General features: G+C 40.8%; 1 protein-coding gene across 1 annotated transcript; it reads right to left on the reverse strand.

The window, feature by feature from the left end:
• Positions 1 to 4002: 4002 nt before the first annotated feature.
• Positions 4003 to 27311, reverse strand: MTNR1A (melatonin receptor 1A). The gene is made up of 2 exons (XM_043454371.1): positions 27042 to 27311; positions 4003 to 4871 (listed from the first exon to the last, which is right to left on the reverse strand). Exons 1-2 carry the CDS (start codon positions 27274 to 27276, stop codon positions 4003 to 4005), a joined length of 1104 nt encoding a protein of 367 aa, XP_043310306.1. The 5' UTR covers positions 27277 to 27311.
• Between the last annotated feature and the right edge of the window lies 1 nt (position 27312).

Genomic DNA, 27312 nt, shown 5'->3' on the forward strand with positions numbered 1-27312 from the left:
ACCAACGGTATTCTTCACAGAACTAGAACAAATAATTTCACAATTTGTATGGAAATATAAAAAAACTCGAATAGCCAAAGCAATCTTGAGAAAGAAGAATGGAACTGGAGGAATCAACCTGCCTGACTTCAGACTATACTACAAAGCCACAGTCATCAAGACAGTATGGTACTGGCACAAAGACAGAAATATAGATCAATGGAACAGAATAGAAAGCCCAGAGATAAATCCACGAACCTATGGACACCTTATCTTTGACAAACAAGGCAAGGATATACAATAGAAAAAAGACAACCTCTTTAACAAGTGGTGCTGGGAAAACTAGTCAACCACTTGTAAAAGAATGCAACTAGAACACTTTCTAACACCATACACAAAAATAAACTCAAAATGGATTAAAGATCTAAATGTAAGACCAGAAACTATAAAACTCCTAGAGGAGAACATAGGCAAAACACTCTCCAACATAAATCACAGCAAGATCCTCTGTGACTCACCTCCCAGAATATTGGAAGTAAAAGCAAACATAAACAAATGGAACCTAATTAAACTTAAAAGCTTTTGCACTACAAAGGAAACTATAAGCAAGGTAAAAAGACAGCCTTCTGAATGGGAGAAAATAACAGCAAATGAAGAAACAGACAAAGGATTAACTTCAAAAATATACAAGCAACTCCTGCAGCTCAATTCCAGAAAAATAAATGACCCAATCAAAAAATGGGCCCAAGATCTAAACAGCCATTTCTCCAAAGAAGACATACAGATGGCTAACAAACACATGAAAAGATGCTCAACATCACTCATTATCAGAGAAATGCAAATCAAAACCTCAATGAGGTACCATTACATGCCAGTCAGAATGGCTGCTATCCAAAAGTCTACAAGCAATAAATGCTGGAGAAGGTGTGGAGAAAAGGGAACCCTCTTACACTGTTGGTGGGAATGCAACTAGTACAGCCACTATGGAGAACAGTGTGGAGATTCCTTAAAAAACTGGAAATAGAACTGCCATGTGACCCAGCAATCCCACTGCTGGGCATACACACCAAGGAAACTAGATCTGAAAGAGACATATGCACCCCAATGTTCATCACAGCACTGTTTAAAATTGCCAGGACATGGAAGCAACCTAGATGCCCATCAGCAGATGAATGGATAAGGAAGCTATGGTACATATACACAATGGAATATTACTCAGCCATTAAAAAGAATTCATTTGAATCAGTTCTAATGAGATGGATGAAACTGGAGCCCATTATACAGAGTGAAGTAAGCCAGAAAGATAAACACCAATACAGTATACTAATGCATATATATGGAACTTGAAAAGACAGTAACGATAACCCAATATGCAAAACAGAAAAAGAGACACAGATGTACAGAACAGACTTTGGGACTCAGTGGAAGAAGGTGAGGGTGGGATGTTCTGAGAGAATAGCATTGAAACAAGTATACTATCAAGGGTGAAACAGATCATCAGCCCAGGTTGGATGCATGAGACAAGTGCTCAGGGCTGGTGCACTGGGATGACCCAGAGGGATGGGATGGGGAAGGAGGTGGGAGGGGGGATCGGGATGGGGAACACATTCAAATCCATGGTTGATTCATGTCAATGTATGGCAAAAACCACTACAATATTGTAAAGTAATTAGCCTCCAACTAATAAAAATAAATGAAAAAAAAAAACCAAACTGGAAATAGAACTGCCATATGACCCAGCAATCCCACTCCTGGGCATACACACAGAGGAAACCAGATCTGAGAGAGACATGTGTACCCCAATGTTCATCACAGCACTGTTTATAATAGCCAGGACATGGAAGCAACCTAGATGCCCATCAGCAGATGAATGGATAAGAAAGCTGTGGTACATATACACAATGGAATATTACTCAGCCATTAAAAAGAATGCATTTGAATCAGTTTCAATGAGGTGGATGAAACTGGAGCCCATGATACAGAGTGAAGTAAGCCAGAAAGAAAAACACCAATACAGTATACTAACGCATATATATGGAATTTAGAAAGATGGTAACGATAACCCTATATGCAAGACAGAAAAGGAGACACAGATGCATAGAACAGACTTTTGGACTCTATGGGAGAAGGTAGGGGTGGGATGATCTGAGAGAACAGCATCAAAACATGTATATTATCAAGTGTGAAACAGATCGCCAGTCCAGGTTGGATGCATGAGACAAGTGCTTGGGGTTGGTGCACTGGGATGACCCAGAGGGATGGGATGGGGAAGGAGGTGGGAGGGGGATTCAGGATGGGGAACACATGTAAATCCATGGCTGATTCACGTCAATGTATGGCAAAAACCACTACAATATTGTACAGTAATTAGCCTCCAACTAATAAAAATAATTGGGGGGGGGGGGAAGAAAGTCTGATTCTATTTTCCTGCAAAGCACTCCATGCCACAAACCTCATAGTACTTCCAAATAGCTATTTGGATTAAACTTAGAATCATAGTTTATGAAAACATAGTTTATGAAACCATAGTTTACTCATGCTTTTTTTTGTTCTTCTTCTAGACTTTCAGTATTATTAGGGTAATGAAATACTGAGCTATTACAGAATATTGTTTTCAGTTACCTATAAAAGAAAAACATTCTGGTTTAGCAATTCACTTGCCCAAATCAATTATCAATCAAGAACACATTCATTGCATTTAGCACATATATCTAAGAATCTACAACTCTTTGATTCTTTGGCATTTTTAACTGATTTAGTTCAGTTCAGTTCAGTCACTCAGTTGTGTTCAACTCTTTGCGACCCCATGGACTGCAGCACGCCAGGCCTCCCTGTCCATCACCAACTCCCGGAGCTTGCTCAAACTCATGTCCATTGACTTGGTGATGCCATCCAACAATCTCATCCTCTGTCTTCCCCTTCTCCTTCTGCCTTCATCTTTCCCAGCATCAGGGTCTTTTCCAGTGAGTCAGTTCTTTGCGTCAGGTGGCCAAAGTATTGGGACTTCAGCTTCAGCATCAGTCCTTCCAATGAATATTCAGGACTGATTTCCTTTAGGATGGACTGGTTGGATCTCCCTGCAGTCCAAGGGACTCTCAAGAGTCTTCTCCAACACCACAGTTCAAAAGCATCAGTTCTTCAGTGCTCAGCTTTCTTTACAGTCCAACTCTCATATCCCTACATGACTACCAGAAAAACCATAGCTTTGACTAGACAGACCTTTGTAGGACCTTTTAACTGATTAGATGACTCAATAAATTAAAAGAGAAAAATTCAAAACAGTTGGTCAGTGACATGAATGATAATGATATTCAGTGACAAGATAATAATAAACCAAATGGCTAACAAAGTTGAACACAGTTTTCTATGTAGTTAGTGCTTTAAAATACTATGGTCATTGACATTTGAAAAGAATTCCGTCACATAGTTTGTTCTTTATCTAGTTGAATGCACAGCTTGTAATAGAGAGGATCACTGTGATTATCATGACTGCAGCTCCCCAATGCTAATCCAGCCAATTGAAGACTTGGTGATGGCAGTGCTTGTGGAGTTATTCACTGATTTATTTTCAGCCTTTCTCTGTGTAATGAGTTACTCATCTCAATTTCCCTTTTTTGTTCCATGTACTCATTTTTAAGTAAAACACACTGTTTGTTTTTCTACTAGAAATATTCAAAAAGTGGAGGGAAAAAAGCAATTACTACCTTGGTGGCACTCGGCAATAAAAGAAAAGTTTGCACACTTTCTCCACTTGAATACATTCAGCATTTTTCTTAAAATTAACTCCCACTCTGTTCCCTGAACTATACATATGTTCTGAACTTATGTTCTGTTTCTCTTGGTAAGTAGAACCAGAGACTTGTTCAAAATGCTGACAGCACATTAGCTCAGACATATAGAAACAAACTCTGAAGACTGTAAGTTTTCTCCTCCACATTGTTTTTCTAGGCATCTGTCAAGAGGGAATGAAAATGAGTAAGGCTTGGAGCAGTGTTCACATCTTGCCATTCATGCTCTGCATTTTTAAACTGAGTCCACCTTTATTAGGTTACGGTTGGCTATTAATGGAGAGGGTTTGCGTTTAATTCTATCTGCTACGTGATTGGAGCTATCTGCAAAGAACATCTTGATGGTACACAATGAGACTATAATTTTTCGGTATTCCTGCCTGAAATTTTGGTTCAGTAGCCCATATATGATCGCATTGAGGCAGCTGTTGAAATACGCCATATAGTAACTGGCCACAAACAGCCACTCGGGGATCCTGGGTGCCATGCTGACGGGGTCGGAGGCCACTACAAGACCAATGAAATTCAGAGGAGCCCAGCAAATGGCAAAGAGGACAAAAACCACAAACATGGTGACAAAATTCCTGAAGTCCTGGGGCTTCAGCTTTGGTTTGTTGTCGGGTTTCACCCTCCATCTGACCTGAAGAACCAGGGCCCAGATCCTCAGGTAACAGAAGATGACCACGAGCATCGGGATGATGAAATGGAACACCACCACGGCGATGGTGTAGGCTGAGCTGACGGACTGAGTGAAGGTGCAGGAATAGACCCTCGGGTCGTACTGCAGGGTCCCCACACACAGGTTGGGTATGATCGCCATGAGCGTCAGCATCCAAATCAGGAACACGCAGCAGAGGGAATTTTTGCTGCTGTAGAGTCTGTCGTATCTGAGGCTGTGGCAGATGTAGCAATAGCGGTTGATGGCAATTCCCGTGATATTGAAAACAGACCCGATGACGCTCAGGCCCATCAGGAAGCCACTAAGTTGGCAATGCAGGGAGCTCAGGCTCCACCCATTGTTAACTATAGATGCCAGCGCCAAGGGGTATGGATACACGGCCCCCAGCAGGTCTGCAACTGCCAGGCTCACCACAAACACATTCCCTAAAAGAGAAGGGTTTAGAAAACATGAGTTAGGGCCAGTTTCACATGGCTGTACATGCGTTTTCTTTCACAGGTATTCAAGAAAGAGCTGTGTCTGCTGCTTGGATGACCCCACATCTGTTACTGAAAGAAAGTGAAAAGTGTTGGTCGCTCAGTCGTGTCCAACTCTCTGCGACCCCATGGACTGTAACCCCGTCAGCTCCTCTGTCCACAGGATTTTCCATCAAGAGTACCAGAGTGGGCTGCCATTGCCTTTGTGGTTAGGGCCAGTTTCACGTGGGTCGCATGGGTTTTCTTTCACAGTTTTAAAAAAAGGGCTGGGTCTGCCACTCGGGGGACCCGACATCATAGCTTCTGCCGCATTCTAAAAGAAGTGGAAGCCATTTCCCTGGGAACTGAACTCTTCATTGTCTTTATCAGATCAACTCCACTGTTCCCAAGCTCCTGGATTCCCCAAACAATGCATGTCAAAACTGTTCTCTTTATAACTCTTTGGTTTCTTGTGCTTAAAAAAAAAAAAGAAAAAAGAAAATCTTGAGTTCAGGATACTCCCATCACGTCTTTTATTCTGGAATCGTCTACATTATCTGAGAAACCTCATATTGCATTTTTTTTTTTTCTCAAGCCAGTCAGGACTTCCCTAAGTTCCAGGCCTTTTATCTCTCTCTAACTCTTCATAGGTTCTCACACTCCTGTTCCTAGAAAACAGAGGGCCCCCGTCCACAGCATAGTTATGAGAAAAAGCATCCTGTTATCAGCAGCTGGGTTAGAATGTTGGCTTCGCCCCTTACTAGCTGTCTAATTGGGGCAAGTAACATTATCACATCAAACTTCAATTTCCTCTTCTGTAAGTGGGGATAATGATGGCATTGTCTTTGCAGGGTATGACGAGGACTAAATGAGGCCATCTCTGTCCAGTACTGAGCAGTATCTGTCACATGATTGCTGATTGGTAAATGTTCTATAACTCTCTCACCTCAATCCAAAGCAAAAGGGAGAAATGTTTTTAGATTTTATAAACAACGTAAGGTAGAAAAATTAAACTCTAGATAATCAGGGTAAGTAACAATTTTATATGAACACAATAATTCAACATATTTTAAAGTTTAAGTATACTCTAGTCAAATTTTACAAGCTCTTTTACAAGTATATTAAAGTAAGTCCCCTACATATGAATGAGTTCTATTCTGAGAGTGTGTTCTTAAGTCCAATTTGTTTGCAAGTCCAACATAGTTAGCCTAGGCACCCAACTAATAGAATTGGCTATATAGTACTTTACTGTAATAGGTTTATAATACTTTTCACACACATAATACATAAAAGTGCTAGTCAGTCATGTCTGACTGTTTGTGACCCCAGGGACTATAGCTCTGTCAATGGGGTTCTCTAGGGGTGAACAGTGGAGTGGGTTACCATTCCCTTCTCTAGGAGATCTATCCAACCCAGAGATTGAACCCAGGTCTCCTGCTTTACAGGCAGATTCTTTACCATCTGAGCCACCAGGGAAGCCAAAATACATAAAAAAGAAACATAAAAGGAATTAAACATTTTTAATCTTACAGCACTTGAAAAATACAGTAGTCCAGTTCAGCAGCTGGCACACAGGGGCTGGCATCAAGCGAACAGGCAAAAAGAATTACCAACAGGAGCGGGAGAGAGGAGGTGGGAGATGGTAGGGCTGATTGTCGGCAGGAGGTGACGGAGGGCAAAGCTGCAATTTCACTCACGCCTGCTGGATTCAATTCTATCTCCTCTCTTGAAAAAACCAATCCTGTGATGTCTGGATACTAGCTCTTTTTATTCTCATCATAGATGACAGAGTAGTGCTGAATCGCATTGTGGAAGAATGGCTACAACCTCTGTGGACCATTCTATGTTCGGTTCCTGTGTCTCCAAAGCTATCCGTGCCTCCTCAAATAGCACTAACTTAGGTGACTGGACATGTGAATGCACGCTGACAGCTTTAAAAGTTTGCCGCTAGCAGGCTCGTATGTAGGGGACTTACTGTATTTACTTTTGTGGTTTGTTTTCCTTCGTTTCATACTATTCTTTGGCCCTGAGCAGCTCCTCCTCTAACTTTTCATTGCTCCCCTTCCCTCCCAGTCTGTGTTAAAAGAAATGCTTAGAACCTTCCCTTGTTTGCCCAACCACATGGAAGGGCATTCTCCTTTCAAGGTTCCTAAATCACTTTATTTTTACAACTTTCAATTTAGGTAATGTTGTAATAAATTCCATTCAGTAAAAATGTATTAAGGGCATAGGTTCTGGGGAAATGGGGATGAACAGGCAGAATTCCTCTGACCCTCGATCTCAGAAAAACAAGCACAATTTAAAAGAGAAGGAAGGAGTACAGGAGTACGTACAGAAGACGAGACAGAGAGGAAGGGAGGGGGCTGGACAGAGTGGGAAGATCATTTCAGGCAGACTGGTGTGTGTTCTGCTTTGATTACATTTACTTGCAAACTTGGCTTTCTTCTGTTTCTACACTGTAGTCCCCTGAGATTGTCTGCCTGATAGTTGTATCCTGAATAGTACCCAGCTGAGACTTTTGCTCTAATGTTTGAGGAAATAAATTAAATTGTCTTCTCCCAACATCTGAAATAAAATAACCTTTGTGAGATTTCTGCCTGAAAAATTTTATTCCATCCTGAAAAATGCTACAAAGAAGTGAAGTAAAAAAGCTGCAGGGACTAAAAAAGTAAGTAAGTAGGAATGCAAGTAGGAACTTCAGATAGATTGTCATGAAAACAATTTTCTTTGAAAATTGGTTATACTGAGCCAAATTGAAGCCATAAAAGCAAATTTATTTTCCCCACAGTTCAATTTCAATTACCAATGAAATGTTTAAATTCTAACGTGGGCATATTTCAATAAATTTTTTGACTCAGCATGTTTAATACCTTAAAAATGAGTAGAATATATGAAACTCAGCTACAAATTAAATTGTCATCAAAACAGTACATTTTTACCCAGAACGTTATGATGACAAATGGGCTTGATACAGACTCTTTTTTTAAGTTTTAAAATAAGATAATAAGTGATGTCACAAATTTATTTCATGGCTTTAATCCTCTGCTCCATTTATTTTATAGTGATTACGCTTCTTTTCTGTTCAAATAATTACCATCATCAAATGATTCATTTTCTTTTCTTTGAAATGATCCTAGTTTACAAGTGGAGAAGAAAAAATGAAGCCATAGATTCTATGCAGATGTTGTTGTTGGGGAGCTCAGCTAGAGGCTTTGTCATAGCTGGTGTGTGTGTGTGTGTGTGTGTGTGTGTGTGGCTTTGTCATAGCTGGTGTGTGTGTGTGTGTGTGTGGCTTTGTCATAGCTGGTGTGTGTGTGTGTGTGTGTGTGTGTGTGTGTGTGTGTGTGTGTGTGTGTGTGTGTGTGTGTGTGTGTGTGTGTGTGTGTGTGTGTGTGTGTGTGTGTGTGTGTGTGTGTGTGTGTGTGTGTGTGTCAGGGAAGAGGAGGATAGATAGTTCCTATCTTTCATTTAAGAATGCTACCAGATAAGAGTAATCACAATTAGACACCTTATAAGGTCCTCGCTTCCATCTCAGCTCTGGGTAATTCCAGACAGATACAACCTATCTGCTTTTATAGACATCTAAGAGTCTATACAACCAGCATAACGATGTACTCTGAAATTTAAAATAATCTCTGTTAATGGCTTACTGGGTTCCAGTCCTTCCCTCCAAGGTCCGAGTTTGCCCTCACTCTCCCTCTCGACATCCTTCTTCTCAACTGGTTTGTCTGTGAACTTCAGGCTTGGAATGGTTAATTTTATGTGTCAACTCGACACTCTCTTGGTATATGTGGTTAAACATTTCTGGGTGTGTCTCTAAGGGTGTTTCAAAAAAGTACACTTGAATCAGTAGACTGAATGAAGTAGAGGCCCTCACTAGTGTGGATGGGCAATCATCCAATTCACTGAGGGCCTAAAGAAAACAGGAATTTGAAGGAAAGGAGAACTCAGCCTTGCTGGCTGTCTTACTGAGCTCGGTCTTCCCCTGACCTTGGACTGGGACTTTTGCCTTAGACACTCGAAGGTCTTCAGGCTCAGACTAGAACTCTACCCTGGCTCTTCTGAGCCTCCAGCTTCAGAGGGTAGACCGTGGGATGCCTCAGCTTCCATAGTCACGTGAGCCAACTCTTCACGATAAATATAGCATCTTTAATATATATAAATGAAACGCATTTATCCCTGAAAATCTGATGAGTGCTGGGTGCTTCCATTAACTGCAGCTGCGCCCTTCTCCAGGGAAATGCCCTTAGTGGACCAATGAATGACCAGCCCTCCTGCCTCGAGTGGTGACAACTGCATGGTTGGATTTCCTCTCAGACGCCTTGGCCTCAAGGTCAGGCCAAGTCTAGGCTTCACCCGCGCCCCCACCCTTGCCTGACTCTATCCCGGCCTGGTCTCCTTCCCTCACTTACTTCTGCTCCCTCCTGAGTGCACACTTTCTACAAAGCATGAGCACCGAACCTCTGACCTTGTTCTCAAGTTCAGCTTTTAGGCAAAATAAGACAGACCTTCAGCTCTATGATGAATCTGGGTGGTTTTTCGAAAGATGTCACCAGCTTCTCGGTGCAAAAAGAGGAGCTAGTTGCTATGACATCTTACAAACCAATCAACCAGCCTCTTTGGGAACAAGTTATAGACTCTGAATGCTTCTCAGCATCACTCTTCAATTCTTTCATCCTCACTAGGAATGGACACGCTTCCTACATCTCACCTCCACCTGTGCGTGGAGGTCTGTCTTCCTCTAAGACTGTATTTGAGATTCAGGACTGTGAGAAAGAATCTTTCAATCTTCCCTGACAGCACGGCGCCTGGCATATAACAGGTACCAAGAACAGTTTCCTGGATGAGCTAATACATCCTTAGTCTCTAAACAACACCTGTCCAGAGCAGAAATTGCATGCTCTTACCTGCCCAAATTTGGGTTTCTCAACAAACCAATATTCATTCCTTCTTTCATTTTCAGCCTGGACTTCACCCGTGTGCAGAGCACGATTAGAGACTCACTGAATTCATTGCTCATGAAGATTTTTTTCAATGCCCCACCCCCCCAAAAAAACCCTGCTGTGCCTGGACTTTATCATCAAACTGGTAAAGATCAATTTAATGGCAGACCAAGGGATTGAGGTTTTAATCATACAAGGCTCAGATCTAAGACTTGGAACTCAGGAATACTTCCAATTCAGTGTCTCTTCTCCAAGCTGAGGCGGTCCTATGCCCCATTTTGACAAAAAGTTATCACAGTCATAGTTGCCCTGTTCCATAAATAAAACTGAACAGGACTCTGCGGGGTGGCAACTCTGGAGTACAGACCTGCTGTACTGTAAAATACAGGCTTTATTCAGCCTCCTTGACCTTCCCTGAGTTCCAAAGGGTAGATTCAAACAATTGCCAATCAGAGAAGGAAAAAATACAGAAACAGAGGGGAAACAATCAAATGGTGGTACAGCCTTGAGACGGGTCCTGGTTCCTACTCAAAGAAATATGCATAACAATGTCTTTTGAGTTCTTCTACAGAACTAGAGCCCCCACCCAGGTGGAAGATGGTAACTTCAGACTAAACATAAGATTCTTAGAACACAGCTCTGTTGCTTGACCACCAGCCAATCATCCCAGCAGTGCCTCCTGTTTCTGGGGACCAGTGATGACCATCCTTTTAGGTCTGTTTGGCCCCTGTCTATTTTACCTCTGAGAGGCGCTGACAGTTCCAAACTAAGTTGCTGTTATTACAAGAGTAAAAGCTGGTTTCAGATATAGAACACCCCAACTTAGGTCAGGTATAGAGAGACTTCTGCTCTGCTAGGCAGGCCTACGCCCAGGCACAGCAGGAAGAAGTTACAGAAGAAAGAGACCTCCGCCCCAATTCCCAAGAAGCATCTTGAGTATGAAGTCTCTCAGGGGGGAGTTGTTAGGGGAAGCACACTGATTGAAACCACCCACCCTGGCCAGGCACCATAGTAACCATTTGCATGAGTTGTTTTATGGCAGGAGATCCTGATAAGGAATACGGAACTAATAGGCCACCACCAGCCGGAAGAGTTCGGGAAAGATCGAGAGGAGACACTACCTGTCCGTCCACTTCCCAGAATCCCTCTTGCTAGCATCCATCTTGGCTGAGCGATGCGTGCACCACCAGGAAAGACTCTGAATTAGAATGATTGGCCAAAGACCACCCGGAAACAAATCCCATCACCATAAAACCCAAGACTCCAAGACTGTGAGCCACACAGCAGAGCAGTTCTTCTGGGTTCCCTTACCTACTGCTCTCCACCCGGGTGCCCTTTCCCAATAAAATCTCTTGCTTTGTCAAAAAAAAAAAAAAAGATCAATTTAAATGTGGGGGAGGGGGAAATGAGCTTCAGCTACTCTTGGAAACATTTTTTTATTTGTTTCAGCAAATCCATAAACTCAGCTCTGAGAAATCTGGTTTAATGAAGAGTCTGTTTATAAACCTGGATGATATAAAAAAAAATTCCATGTGCATATTAAACATTAACGGTAGGACAGGGAAAAGTGGAGATGTTGAAGGTGATAGGGTGCAGCGCAGGGAATGCAGAAGGGCTTATTTTGCACATCAAAGCACACCGGCCCTGTCTTACATTCTTGAACTTCAAAGGACAGTATCTCAGAAACGTGTCTTTTTAGATTATCAGAGGGAGTGTGGACCAGATGCTCAGAAACAAGCCACACCTGAGTTCGAATCCTGACTATGTTGCTTGCTAGAGGACCTTGGGTAAATCAGAGCCTCAGTCTCTTCATATGTAGTAAGTCACGATACTAATGGCCGTGGTGAAGATGCAAGAGAACGCACGAAGCGTGCTTGGCTTGGGATAAACACGTGTTCCTTACTTCTCCTTTGCTGTGGTGGCAACAGCCTTCAGCTTCATAAAAGGTGGCTCCCCAGAGCAGACGCACACCAGGGCTGGAGGAAGCGTCTCTTTTGCCCTGGCTTTTGCCTGGATCCCTGTCACCTTGCAGGGGCCTACTCCAGGCAAATAAGCCTGCTTATCTTTTTTAAAAATTTCTTCTTGGCTGCACTGGGTCTTTGCTGTGGTGTGCTGGCTTTTCTCTTGTTGTGGAGCACGGGCTTAGTCGTTCTGCAGCGTGTGGAATCTTCCCGAATCAGGGATCGAAACTGTGTCTCTCTCCTGCATTGGGAGGCGGATTCTTAACCACTGGACTACCAGGGAAGTCCCCAAACAAGCCTGCCCTTACCCTCCTGTCCCTCCGGCTATCAGCCTCTCCCACTCCGCTCCAATTTTTCAAGCAAGGCTGACCCCTCTATTTCCTTTCCACCAATTTTGAATTCATGTTCTAGAATACCTGGGTGCTACTCACATCACATTGCTCAAACTTCTCTCCAGTCATCAGTAACATTCTTCCTGACCCCTTCTCTCAGCCTTCATCCTCCTTAAAGTCTCTGAAACATAACATCCTGTTCCTGGGAGACCTGTCCTTAGACTACCTTGCCTGAATAGTAGAAGATGTTATTCCTACAACACATGACTATGTGTGAGGACAGCTTGGCTCTCTGGCCACCTCCGTCCTACTTCCTTCCTGGGGTCTTCAGTCTCTTTCTCTGTCACACTGCACCTCCCCATTCTGCCCCTTAATTTGGCCATGACTTCCTAACACTGTGAACACAGATGATGATTAGCTGGTCTTAACTGTTAGATAAATACAGCCTCTATACAATAAAAGAGACTAAGAACATCATAAGGAGCTCGACATAAAGTAATACAGTACAGAAACGCACCACTGCACATCACCTATGTGTCAATTAAAAAAAACAAAAAAGAACTGGAGAAAAAAAAAAGGTAATACACCTCTTGCCCTAGCTCAATTTTGAGCCAGTTTTTAAAGGTGTGAAATCTTGCTTAAGGATTCTGCTTATTTTCTAGATCTGGTCATTCTCTTCTTAGAAGGATGGCTTAGGGAGACACCTGTAATATGTAAACACCCATATTATAGCCGTATTGATCTAGTCTTTCATCTTTACACTGACTACAAATTACTCATGTCTGCACTATTTTTTATATCACAGAATGAAGGATGAAACTTTAAAAACAGAAATGGAATACTTGAACCACATTTTAAAAAAGGCAATCAAGAAACTCTATCAACTCTACTTGGGATGTGTGTGTGTTAGTTCAGTTGTGTCTGACTCTTTGCAACCCCATGGACTGTAGCCTGTCAGGCTCCTCTGTCCATGGGATTTTCCAGGCCAGAATACTGGAGTGGATTGCCATTTCCTTCTCTGGAGGATCTTCCTGGCCCAGGGATCGAGCCCATGTCTCCTGTGTCTTCTGCATAACAGGAAGATTCTTTACCCGCTGAGCCATTAGGGGTAGTCTTTATTTCCTTAGACACCTTTCCCAGTTTTGAAATGCCAGAGAAATGCCAGCTTTAATAGACAAATTAATGACATTTAATAATATCTCTATTTAATTAGAGAAGAACTCTAAATTGCTAAATTAATTTTAAAAAATCCTGTCAATATTAAAACTGGTGGGACTTCCCTGGTGGTCCAGTGGTTAAGACTCTATGCTTCCAATACAAGGAGCACAGGTTTGATCCCTGGTCAGGGAACTAAGATTTCACATGCCACACAACGTGACCAATAAATAAATATTAGAAATGGTACAATCATATTATTGCCCTTTTTATATGCTAAAATTAAATGAGGAGAAATAAAAAATGTTAACAGTACAGAAGTATAAAATAAGATTCTCATAAAACTAAGTTTTACAACTTCAAAATTTGGTTCTTTTTTTATCTACTTAGAGAATATTTAAAAAGCATACATCTATATAGTATATGCATGATATATATAAACATATATATATATATATGTTACATGTAGCAACCTTTTTAAAAAGCTTGTTTGGTAAAAGAATGAGAATAACTGAAAGTACTTCAAACTCTAAATAAAGGAAATAATTAATGTAAGCTAGTAGAATAAGTCAAGTAAGTAACAAAGGGCACAAATTAGATTAAAACTTAAAAAAAACTAGCAAATAAAATTCTTAAAAGTATACATTAAAATGTAAATCAAATCTTAAAATTAATTAACTGGAATAGTGTTTGTTTTGCCAAAGAACTATGTCCCAAGCTCCGATATTATCCTAGACTTGGCACATAGGAGACACCCAACAAGTATTTAAGTAAAGAAAAAAAAAGAAACTGAATGTATGAAAGATAAAAGTACATTATCCCTTTCTGGATCACAAAAGAGTTTTGTATTCCTAAGTGTTTCAGAAAATTACATAAGAGAAAATACAAATCATTGACTATAAACATTTATTATCTGCCATTTAATAGATACATGAGAAAACTTTTATGAATTTAAGTTAGCAGGTTGGTCCCCAAACCTTTCCCAATAGGTATTTCTTCAGGCTATATTAATTTCTTCACAAGATATGGGGCCAATATATTCTCCTCAAAGCTCTGCTTTTGTCTCTATTCTTGACTCTTACTATTGACTCTATTGACGTTCTCTCATAGATTTGCCCTTAAAGGAAAGTTCACATTTCCCTATTTATTACCCTCTATTCTTTCATCCTGAGGTAACACTTTAAAAATGCTCATGACTACTTTAATCTCCAGCTATTACCTACCAATCAACTTGAAAAGTTTTCCTGTTATATAACCTTTATATTCTGAGTCTTACACTGTTATACTCCATGTTTTATTTTTATTTGAAAATAAAAGAACAAAATTTTAAAGGTACCTTGACTGTAGCCATGAAATTAAAAGATGCTTTCTCCTTGGAAGAAAAGCCATGACCAACCTAGACAGCATATTAAAAAGCAGAGACATTACTTTGCCAGCCAAGGTCCATCTAGTCAAAGCTATGGTTTCTCCAGTAGTCATGTATGGATGTGAGAGTTGAACTGTGAAGAAAGCTGAGCGCCGAAGAATTGATGCTTTTGAACTGCGGTGATGAAGACTCTTGAGAGTCCCTTGGACTGCAAGGAGATCAAACCAGTCAATCTTAAAGGAAATCAGTCCTGAATATTCATTGGAAGGACTGATGCTGAAGCTGAAGCTCCAATACTTTGGCCACCTGATGCGAAGAACTGACTCATTGGAAAAGACCCTGATGTTGGGAAAGATTGAAGGTGGGAGGAGAAGGGGATGACAGAGGATGAGATGGTTGGATGGTATCACTGACTCGATGGACATGAGTTTGAGCAAACTCTGGGAGTTGGTGATGGACAGGGAAGCCTGGCGTGCTGCAGTCCATGGAGTCACAAAGAGCTGGACATGACTGAGCAACTGAACTGAGGGAAGGTAATCTGTTGAAAATAGGAGCCGTGTTTTACATATGCTTAGCACTGTGGCTTGCATTTTGACAACCAATAAGGATTTGTATTCTGTACCATATTGAAGGTATTCAATAAATACTTATTTAAATAAATACTCAATTCAGTCAGCACCAAAAGTGCTCAACATCAAAGCAAGTAAGCATCTTTTTAAACCATAAGCTCAACAACTCAAATTCATCCTAAAATAGTCTAAATTGTATTCAGACTCAAGTAGATTCTTTTTTTCTGTTTTTGTCCATTTCTCTAAGACTAATTTCTTCAATGTGATTGCCAATAATGTATAGCTCTGTAGGAGAAAAAAAATTTTAGAGAACGTCAATCAGAAAACCCAGAAGTTTATCCTTCATTTGCAGCATTATTAAATTTCACTAAAATTCCTTGAGCTATCACCCAGAGTCCTCTGGCTTCAGGTCAGCTAATCTATTTGAAAGTTGAGAAAATTAGGTTGCTGATTAAGGAATCAACTTTGTGAATGAGAGCAAATAATATTGATGACACCATGCAGTGTCCTAAACAAGCAAAAATGCTTCTTTAAAAACAAACCATACCCGAATGATCATCGCAGCACTGTTTATAATAGCCAGGACATGGAAGCAACCTAGATGTCCATCAGCAGACGAATGGATAAGAAAGCTGTGGTACATATACACAATGGAATATTACTCAGACATTAAAAAGAATACATTTGAATCAGTTCTAATGAGGTGGATGAAACTGGAGCCTATTATACAGAGTGAAGTAAGCCAGAAAGAAAGATACCAACACAGTATACTAACGCATATATATGGAATTTAGAAAGATGGCCACAATAACCCTGTATGCGAGATGCAAAAGAGACACAGATGTATAGAACAGTCTTTTGGACTCTGTGGGAGAGGGCGAGGGTGGGATGATTTGGGAGAATGGCATTGAAACATGTATATTATCATATGTGAAACGAACTGCCAGTCCAGGTTGGATGCATGAGACAGGGTGCTCAGGGCTGGTGCACTGGGATGACCCAGAGGGATGGGATAGGGAGGGAGGTGGGAGGGGGTTCAGGATGGGGAACACATGTACACCCGTGGTGGAGTCATATGAATGTATGGCAAAACCACTACAATATTGTAAAGTAATTAGCCTCCAGTTAAATAAATTTATATTTAAAAAATAAAAATAAAAGTGCACATAAATAAATAAAAACCATTAATTGCCTCTTTGGTAGCCTAGAAAATCCTGAGTGTGTGTATTTATTTTTTAGAAGTTAAGGCATTTCTGTTAGACAACTGAAAAAATATTTAGGAAAAAGAGGAAAATTCAAGGTACCTTTTAACAATCCTACTATTCACCTCAAATGTTCTAGTTTTTATTTTTCAAAGGTGTTGATAAAGAATGAGCAAAACAAGCCTCGAGACTCAATGGAGATTTAAGACTTCCGAGGCAGACATTTTTAAAAGCAGATTTTTTTTTTAAAAGAAAAGCAGAACCCTTGAATGTTAGTAAGAAATAAAAGCAGAAGGTTTATATTTTATCCTTGGTTGACTTTCTAAATTACCAAGAGAAAAATGATTCTGAAAGCTGGCAAAAGTAAGTTCTATCTCATCCATGATTAATTTAATGCTGAAAATTGCTGCTTTCTTATGAGATTGAATAATGGGAAGAATGCAAGATCCAAATTTAGCCATGTGCACCCAAATTCAATCATGTATTTAGCAGTCTAAAACCACTGCCCTAATGTTTCCAGGGAATTTGACAAGTCTGGAAAAAGTTAGAGTTCTGTATTAAAATACTTTAAAAAACAACAATGCTTAAGCATGCAAAGGAAAACATCAATAAAATGTCTTTAAAGGTAACATATTGCCTTGAGTCAATAATTTCAAACATCATGGAGAATAACAGGAAGAAAACAACAGTCTGAAAAGAAATACATCAGATTAGGGATTTTATTAAACATTAACTTTGTTAGCCTGAAATCATTCTCCATTCTCCAAGTTTCTACATAAAAGTTAGATCATAACTTTCTCAATAATAACATACTTGTCTGAGAAAGTTTTTGTAGCTTCCAGGACTAATACATTTTAACTTAAAGAACAGTTTGGCTATTGAGATAATCAGTCTCTCAGAGGGTGGATATTGAATTAATCAGAATCTCAGCCCTACCTTGCTGAGAAAGGTAATGTTCATCACAAACGGGAAAACTGAGGCATCAGAGAATTTACATAAATTTGCATGATGCTGCAGGAGAATTAGATCCTAAATCTTCAATTTCTGACATTACACTTCTTGCCATGCATAGCGTCCACTTTCTTTTAAAAAATAGATTTTAAAAAACTGAGCAATAATAAATAAAAACAACCTAAGAAGAACTACTCACAGAATACACACTACTAATAACGTGAAAAGAAAGTGTCAATTGCTCAGTTGTGTCCCACTCTTTGAGATGCCATGGATTGTAGCCCACCAGGCTCCTCTGTCCAGGTGATTCTCCAGGCAAGAATACTAGAGTGGGTTGCCATTTCCTTCTCCAGGGGATCTTCCCGACCCAGGGATTGAACCTGGGTCTCCTGCACTGCAGGCAGATTCTTTCCCACCTGAGCCACCAGGGATAACATAATAATACTTTTATTTGTAAAATATTTTATGACTTCAAAGTGATAGGTAGACAGGTAGATGGGTGGGGCAGGATCTAAGTTTATCCTCCCAGCATCCCTGTGAGATAAGTACCCCCACTGGACAGATGCAGAAGCTGAGCTTTAGAGAGACTGAGAAACTGGGCTCTAAACATACTGCAAATAAAAGCATTGCAGATACAAGACTCAGCCTGGGTCTTCTGACATGAATTGCTATGTGCCTTCCACTGTACTACATAGGGCTGTGTGCTGGGGTAAGAACCACTGATCATTTATTATGAATTTTGGGGTTTAGTCTCCTTTATCTACCTGAGGAGGTTGTTATAAGGACAAATAAAACAAAATGTGGGAAAGTACTTTGAAAACTGTAAATTGCTGTACAAAGTAAATTGTAAGTACAAAGCAGTAGACATTCCAAATAAGAAGTTATTTTTCCACTTTATCCACAGAAATTGGACCAAATTTGCTGTCTGTGAAAGTGTGACATAAAGTATAAATTCAGCAGCTTCCTGCTTTAATTTTTCTCAAGCTGGAAAAATGCTTCAAACACAAATTCATAAATACCCTAAAAATATAACTATAGGGTTGAAAAGCTGAATTCCTTTAATAATCGGGGCTGGTAATGTGATATGGATGCTGTAAAATATTCATGTGTTAAATGGAAATGTTGACCAAAGATGGCCAGTGGTTTTTGCAAAATTGTGTATGAACCAGAGCAATAAAAAGGAGGCTTCGGTTTTATTACAAACGGTTTAGATTTACCATTAACAACACCAGACAGATCAGTGAGGAATACTGCATATCCTAGAATCTAGGCCTTTGTTACTGTTTTAGTTACCTTATACCTGATGTCATGGATATTCAGCATATCACAGGAAAGCATCATTTACAGTGGGAAAAGAATGTAAGGTGCAAAATGAATGCGTATTTGCCAGGAGCCGGCACACGAGATCCCACCCATGACAAGGTCACGAGGAGAAAACCTGACAGGCAAGGCAGATCAGGTTTTCAGGGATTCCGAAAAGCTGCCCCCGGTGCTCACCTTAAAGATGATATCTGTCTTTCTGATGTCTGCTTCAATAGACTACTCCCTAATTTCTGTGACTCAGGCAGAAGGCCTTCCCTGATCTCTTTCCAAATAAGAATCAATTTAGAACTTTAATCAATAAGTTTCCCAGGTGGTGGTATTTTATGAGATTATCCAGGGTGAAAGGAGTGTTTTCATTTAAACTCCTCTGCTGGTATTTTAGTTTGTTTGGCAAATGCATTTATGCCGTTGGTACTAATATACATGATTGCTTATACTATCCTAATCATAAAATAATGTAAAGAACCTGATCATATAAAGGCCCTAATAGACATAGAGCCCTTCAGGGAGTGAGGAAGCCCTATTAGAAAACGTAAGAAAAATTATTCTAAAGGTGGTCATTGGGTTAACATTTGCTTGCTGTGTTTTTACTCTTAATGTGCTAAGGTTGTGTTATGGAAACCATTGGTAATATAGTTAAAGATCTAGAAAAATAAGAGCTTAGCCCTAGTGTGGTAACAATGAGATGGTTGTTAATTGTCAGCCAGGAGTGCTAGGTAGAAGCTGCCTCACCAAAGTCGCAGAGTCAATGTGGGGTAAACTTCTTAGATAAACTCAACTGCAGAGGATTAATTTTTATGTTAACAAGGTTATACTTCCACTCTGTACTGTTGCCCTATGAGACTGCTACCTTTCAGTTAAAGTCACCATAGAAATGGAAAATAGGTTTACATTCACCTGACTTGCATAAAATGTTAATAGGCCCCAAGGCCAGAAGATAATGTACAAGACCCTCATAAACAAAGAAATATGCAGAAAACACCTGGTTTTGTGAAGGACAAGCTGATGTAATATTAAACTATCTTCCCCTTAGAGATGTACTAACTTAGGGTATAAAAGCTACGGTAAAAAATAAAGCATTGCCAGACCCTGCCAGACCTGCTGCACACCCCGGCTGGTGTCTCGCTCGCTCTCTCTCTCCCTCGCAGACTTGGCCCTATCAAGGCTGGCCTCACGTGCCTTCTCTCGCTGACGCCGTTCATCCCGAGGGTACCCCCGGATCCTGCCGAGGCTGGACCCCGGCACATATTGAAAAAGAAAGTTCCTGGGGACTTCTTGGTGGTCCAGTGGCTAAGACTACATGCTCCCAATACAAGGGGCCTGGGTTCTATCCCTGGTTAGAAAACTAGATCCTGCAGGCCCCAACGAAGCCCTGGCACAGCTAAATAAATATTTTTTTTTTTTTTAAAGAAAGTTCCTGAAAGGATAAAATGACTCAGAAGTGTTGAAAATGAGTTTTTTTCCTTTTTCTTTTTGGATTTGGGTACTTGGTTCATATATAAATAGTTTAGATTCTGCTGCGCTTTTCTTTGGCTTTAAAGAGTCCACAGAACTCTGGTTTTTAAATCACCAGGAAACCATGTGACTAAGCCACTTTCATGACCTCCATACAGACATTCCAAATTGAGAGTGCGGGAAAGACTGTCTGATTCTTTATTTTAGAACCACTTCTAACATCCGCCTTTGAACACCTCTGTGAGAGGGAGGCGTTTCCTTATGTGAACCCGCTGTTTTCCGGGTGTACATTGTTGCAAACTGAATGACCAGGCTGGCCATCTATTGAGGCTGTTCCTCCCGAGCGCTTACAGTTTGAAAGGGTCACGACAGGCCAGCAGGAGCCCATCTCTCCCCAGTGGCCCACCCAGAGGCATTCAGGATTGCTTGCTCACATACTCTCTGGTCAGCTCATCATGTGTGTCCCTGGCTCATCCTGCCCAAACTCATGAGAACCTCATTATGTCCCAGAGAAGTAATCCATTGCTCTGCAACCAGAAAGAGGCCCATCAGAACAGGCTCGAATTATTCCGGTCACTTCACGCTCTTCCAAGGAGGGAAAACCATATGGAAAATTTCTAAGATTTGTAAACATTTCTTGGGAAATAAAGTGGGGAAACAAGATGTCATTAAGATATTTTCCCTCCAGCCAATATATGACAAATGAACCAGATAGTTTAGGACAAGTGAGGCACACTTTCGTAAGAATACGATGCCAGTTATCACCATCTGCACACACAGCGTTGCATCCACAGATCTCCATTGCTAGTCAGTTTCATAGCACTATGATTCCCAACTGCGTAGTCAGTTTCACAATCATGTAAATCAAAGGACTCAGAACCAGAAAGGACTCAGAGATCTTGTCCATCAATTTACTGAAGTGCAAACAGTCCAAAGAGATGATGGATAAACACAGATCCATTCAGGAAAGAAGGCCCAGAGCCCTGGTTCTGGGCCCATTCTCTTCCCAAGCTCCTTCCACACCTCCCTATAGGATCTGATTTACTGGTCTCCAACACAGGAGCTCTCAACTTACGAGCAGTTGCACATACTTATACTTATTTCCACTCTATCCCTGACTCTAAATCCACTATTATCATGTCATGAACCCGAACCCTCTCCTGACATTTCTGAATTAATAAGGGAAGCTCCCACCCACTCCCATCCATACCACTCTTTCCCATCCTCACAGGATCCCAAGAGGCTCAGAATTCGGACAAGGAAGGAAGGTTGTTTTTCAGAAGCTCATGAGTTTCAGGTGACCTAGCAATTCTGAAGATTATTTCAGCCATATTGTTGGTCTGACTGCTCTTGTGGACTAGCTAGCATAAGAACCAAAATATCATATACAATATTCTTCTAAGAAATCCATAGTGTGTTAATCGCTCAGTCGTGTCTGACTCTTTACGACCCCATGGACCATAGCCCACCAGGCTCCTCGGTCCATTGAATTCTCCTGGCAAGAATACTGAAGTGGGTTGCCATGCCCTTCTCCAGGGGACCTTCCCGACTCAAATATTGAACCTGGGTCTCCTGCATTGAGGGTAGACTCCTTACCATCTGAGCCACCAAGGAGTGAACTTGTATAATACAATACACTTTTAAGTTCAGGGCTATTTTTTGCTGATGCCCAACAGACACAAACAGGAAAAAGAGATTCAGGTATGACCTTTACTAAGTGGCTGAATCTAATTATGTGGTTGAAGAAAATCAGAGACCAAAGAGCAAAAAACAGACAATGGAGAAGAACAAAAGAGAAGGCAAAGAAAGAGAAAGGAGGGGAAGTGGGGAAGAAAAGCTAGCGCAGGTGATTAGAATGGTCAAGGGCTCAATCAAGGCGGCTATGAACACATGCAATGGGACCTGGGCTGGAGAACTGATGACCAGGTGGTGAGTGTGGTCAAGGTTAATGGAGATGTGCGTCATCCTTCATCGTCTGAGCAAAGGATACAAGCAAAGAGTCAAGTTCAACACAGGCAACAATCTGCTGATAGATGATAGAAAAACTTCAGGTTGGTGGTTTTCAGTACTTGGATTCTGCATAAATTCCAATTTAAACTGTGACTAATACTGCCATCTATCAACACCCTTATTTCAAACCATTTCCCAAAAGTGATGGTCACTTAATGTAAATAAATATCTTAAAATACACCAAGCTGTACACTTATGTTTTATGCATTTTACTAAGCTATATCTGAATTTGAAAATAAGAGGTAGGCATTCCTAAGACCTCAAAGCATCCCTGGAGCATCCAAGTATAAAATTCATAAGTCAAGGCAGAGGCTCCATGATTCCTCCATAGTTTGTGCAGCCTTTCCACATGGTGACACAGGATAGACAGGAATAATGTCCAATATCGATCTGAAAGAAACAAGTGTGGGAGTGGAATACCAGTGTTGATCACCCAGTCTTGGAGTCACTCTGGGAAAGTTTTTTTTTTTTTTTTAACTCTACTGAAAGTTTACCCCACTATGCACCAGACTGAAAAATGAAAATAAACCTCTTTAGAAAGGTATCTTTCTAAGCTATTGCATCCTTGTCTTCTTAAGCAGAACATCCTAATGTGACTGGGTCTTTCCTTGATGGCTCAGGGTCCCAGGTAACAAATCCATCACTGTGCTCTGTTCTTCTCGGGAGTGGTTAATGCTGGGCAGTTATTTGTTTCTGTACAAAGTTCCCATAAAAGGCTGTGCTTATTCAGCTTTCCAGGACTGCTTTTAATGAGTCTATTTCTACTACCTGTGCTGTTTGCCACGTGCAAACATGTGGCAATATGTGTCAATTATATGTGTCAATCTTCCTTCTAATTCACTGCTTATAATTTATGATGGTGCAGATACTAGCCTCAGAGGTTTGTGGCATTCCAATGCAGAACAAATCAGCTGTGGGTGAGAGCACATTATTTTTGCTTATTTCCATTTATTGCCTATTTTCCACAGAGGTTATACTGTCAGATAATTAAATTTTAAATAAATCAATCTTGCTTTATTTTTTAGCTAAAGTTTTAAAGTATAACATGTATGTAGAAAAATGCATAAGTCATAAGTCTACAGCTTATTTTAACAAACTGAATACGCCTGTGTTAGGTGTATCTAGGGAAAAAACACATAATTACACCTGCTTTATCCTTTTCAACATATGCATCATTTTCCATACGCAAAGTTTGCAAAGTATCCTTTACCAAATGCATCATCTCACTAGGTAAGCTCAACAATCTGTGGGACTAAAAGATTAGATATTTTCTGTATTTGACAAGCGTGGAAAGTGCGGCTTGGATATCTTAACTGATTTCTTAGATAACAGGGTAGTTAGCAAGTATGAATGCCAATGTTTCAGTGGAGAAATCTTTCCATTACACTATGAAATTTGCTCAGAAGATGCAAATACAATACTGTTGGTTCTTAATATCAAATTTTGGACAGGAGCCCAGCAGACAGTCTGTCAGCACCTAAGATCCTGGTGGCTGGCTGGGGTTGGTGTCTGCATCTGTTCAAGTTCTGATAAACAGAAGGAGGGGGGCTTAGACAATCATGCCATTATACCATTTTCCCCAAAGAAAGTCCTAGTTCAAAGTTGAAGATGCCTTGGCATTCCTATTTTCTTATCTCACCTCTTTCATTCTCTCCTGTCCATCTTTTCATCCTTAATACAGATAAAATAAACTTAACTGAAATTGAAGGACGGTACAATCACAATTTTTCATAATGATCCCAAAACTCATATTTGAATCAGTGATCTCTATCACTGTTTCAGATTACCATCCATTCTGTTGTTTAGTCACTAAATTGTGTTCAACTCTTTTGTGACCCCATGGACTGTAGCCCACCACCTTTCTCTGTCCATGGGATTTCCCAGCCAAGAATACTGGAGTGATTGCCACTTCCTTCTCCAGGGGATCTTCCTGACCCAGGGATCAAACCCCCGTCTCCTGTGTATACTGCATTGGCAGGCAGATTCTTTAGCAGTGAGCCACCTAGGAAGCCCACCATTCATTCTAGAAAACCTCAAATAGTTTGAATTGTAATAGTGGTTCTTTTGAATAAAAATCCCCAATTACGAAAGTATAGATGTTTCAAATATTTAAGCTCACCACAGGTCTGTCTCCCAGTTAGCTACAGGAATGCAATGTTTTATAAACTCTATCAAAAAATTGCTCAGCAAACAATCAAAATACAAAGCAGTGTGACGGGACAGCACCTTGCCTAAGTTCTATTTTGTAAAGCATAAGGAGTAGACTTGTTCCAGACATGTGGATATTTTTTTTTAAATGAAAGGTTCTGTAGGATTCAAACTTTCCAAGTGCTGCAACTGTTGATATCAATGAAGTGAGGTGAGCTCTTGGAGGAAGATCTGAGAATTACACTCCGCTTGACAATTGAGGGTCGAAAGCAAAGTCCTGTTATTAAACCCTAACCCAAGGAGTCAAAACAATCACTAATGCAATGAGACTATTGCACTGCAGATTAACCCATCATTATCAGAGCAAGCACGCCCAGAACCCGGAGATCCAGGGCGCAGTGGGGACTGGTAGGAAATCAGTCCTGGTGAGAAAGCAGGCTTCTCAACTCTGCTCCTGGGATATGACAGAGAATTCTCATACCAGACTCACAGTGCTGGTCTCCTCATATCCTCCTTTTTTATTTTTTTGTTGAGAAAATTCCATTTAACTTAAAAAAAAAAAAAAAGAAGAAGAAAGAAAGCAAAACCAGTTCACCCATTTGTCTCAATCTCTCTACCCATTTCTGGCAATCTACCCACAACCACCAATCTATTTTCTGTATCATGAGCTTGTTTTTTTTCTGGGGGGGGGGGCATGGATTTACATGTATGAGAGATAATATGCTATTTGTCTTTCTCTGACTAATTTCCCTTAGCATAATGTCCTTAAGGTCTATCCGTCTTGTCACAAATGGCAAGATTTCATTCTATTGTATCCATTCAGGTCAGTTGCTTAGTCATGTCCAACTCTTTGCGACCCCATGGACTGCAGCACGCCAGGATTCTATTGTATGGCTGAGTAATACTCCACTGTGCATTTACACATTTTGTTTATCCATTAAGCTGTCAGTGGACACTTACATTGCTTCCATATCTTGGCTACTGTAACCAATGCTGCGAAGAACATAGACGTGCATATATCTTTTCAAGTTAGTGTTTTGCTTTCTTTGGGTAAATACCCAGAATTGGAATTGCTGAATCATGTGGTAGCTCTATTTTAAATTTTTTGTTTTCCATAGTGGCTGCACCGTCTACATTCCCACAAACAGTGTAGAAAGGTTCCTTCCCTCCAAATCCTTACCACCACTTGTTGTCTCTCGTCTTTTTGATGATAGCCTTTCTGACAGATGTGAGGTTCTAGCTCATTGTGGTTTTGATTTGCATTTCCCTGGTGATTAACTATATTGAGCATCTTTTCTTGGACCTGTTGACCACCAGTATGTCTTTAGAAATATATCTATTCAGATCTTCTGCTCATTTTTTAATCAGATGTTTGGGTTTCTGCTATTGAGTTGTATGAGTTCTTAATAGACTTTGGATATCAGCCCCTTATCAGATATATAATTTGCAAGTATTTTCTCCCATTCCATAGGACGCCTTTTCATTTTTCATGACTTCTCTTGCTGTATAGAAGACATTTAGTTTGATATTTGCTTTTGCTGTACTTTTGCTTCTGATGTTGGATTCAAAAAATCAACGCCAAGACCAGTGTTAAGGAGCTTACAGTCTATATTTTCTTCTAGGAGCCTCTTTCTGAAGGCAGAATTCCTTTTGGCAACCCCATTTCAGCCAGTCAATGAAGTGAGGCTATTCAATGGACCAACTCCAATTCAATTCATATTACCAGGTGCTGATTAATTCTTAAACCATGGACTGTACCAAGCATTATAGAAAAAAGGGAGCCCTCTTGGAAAGGAACTCAACAAAATCAAATTGTTGATTGACTACCAGTCAGAACAAAAATATTGCTTTTAACAAATTTGTAAGCACATGGTTCCTTCCCATCCCCACCTCCTAAAAGTTTGCCTCCAAATACAGAAGTAGCCACCTAGTCATCACTTAGAGGTCCGAATAGCTAGTGTCCCACGGACAAATCGTTCTGGGGCTCCTACCCAGGATAAACCAATTTCAATTTACTGCTTGGAGGGAAAAAAAAAAAATGAAGTTTAACTCAAGCACAAAATTAGCTCTAGTATTATAGTATATAAAAACATACTCTTTATTACATCAATATCTATGTTTAAGATGTAAACTTGTTTAACTAGGGGAGAATGACAGTCACTTTCCCAAGCAGGTCTAGGTGTCTATGGTTTTTTTTGGCTAAAAACCGAAAACTCTTCCTGACAACAAAACTAAAAATACTTTCCTTATCATCTTGCCAGCTTACATATTTTCTCATATTTGAACAACCCTGGGAAAAATCAGTTACATGTCAAAAAAGCAACTGATTTATTCATTGATCTGATTTGAAAGGAACTTTCTGCAACCTGTACGTGGTCTCTCCCAATCTAATAAAGTTCAGAAACTGAAAATTGTACGGTGGGTTCCCCCCCGCCCCAAAAAAAGAAAGAAAATCTGACTCTGACTTAGAAATTGAAGGCTTCTTAGTGGTTTTATGGAAACATATCTTAGATGGGCAGGTTCAAGAAAAAGTACTTCAGTCTCTATTTTTAAACATGACTCAAGGCCCCAGGTTTTAAGAAAGAGTTTAACTTTTCTAGCAAAGAGCCAGTTCACAGCTCGAGGCGGCTGCGTGCTTGCAAAGACGGCCGAACAGGGGAGAGGTTGCCGTCGGGGAAAGCTGCGGGCTTGCCCGTCCAGCCTGCCGGGTCCCAGGTGCCCCTACCTGCGTTCCTCAGCTTCTTGTTCCGATACACGGACAGGACCACCAGGAGGTTGCCCACGATGTCCACCACGATGGTGAAGATGAGGATGGAGGCGAGGGTGGCGGCCAGCCACGAGGGCCGCGGCCGCGCGCCATCCCAGCCACCGGGCGCCGGCTGCGAGGCGTTGAGCAGCAGCGCGCTGCTGCCATTGCCTTTCGGGGTCCCGCCCGGCGAGCCCCACAGCCGCCCCGCCATAGCGCGGGCAGGGCCGGCGCCCTCGCGTCCGCAGAG

The sequence above is a fragment of the Cervus canadensis genome, chromosome 31 (assembly GCF_019320065.1).
Source record: "Cervus canadensis isolate Bull #8, Minnesota chromosome 31, ASM1932006v1, whole genome shotgun sequence".
Lineage (NCBI taxonomy): Eukaryota > Metazoa > Chordata > Mammalia > Artiodactyla > Cervidae > Cervus > Cervus canadensis.

What these genes read in the sequence shown, in the direction of transcription:
- MTNR1A (XM_043454371.1), bottom strand. Translation starts at nt 27,276, where the DNA reads ATGGCGGGGCGGCTGTGGGGCTCGCCGGGCGGGACCCCGAAAGGCAAT. An exon ending in CAAGAAGCTGAGGAACGCAG is followed by an intron (nt 4,872 to 27,041) that starts GTAGGGGCACCT and finishes CTTCTCTTTTAG; the next exon opens with GGAATGTGTTTGTGGTGAGC.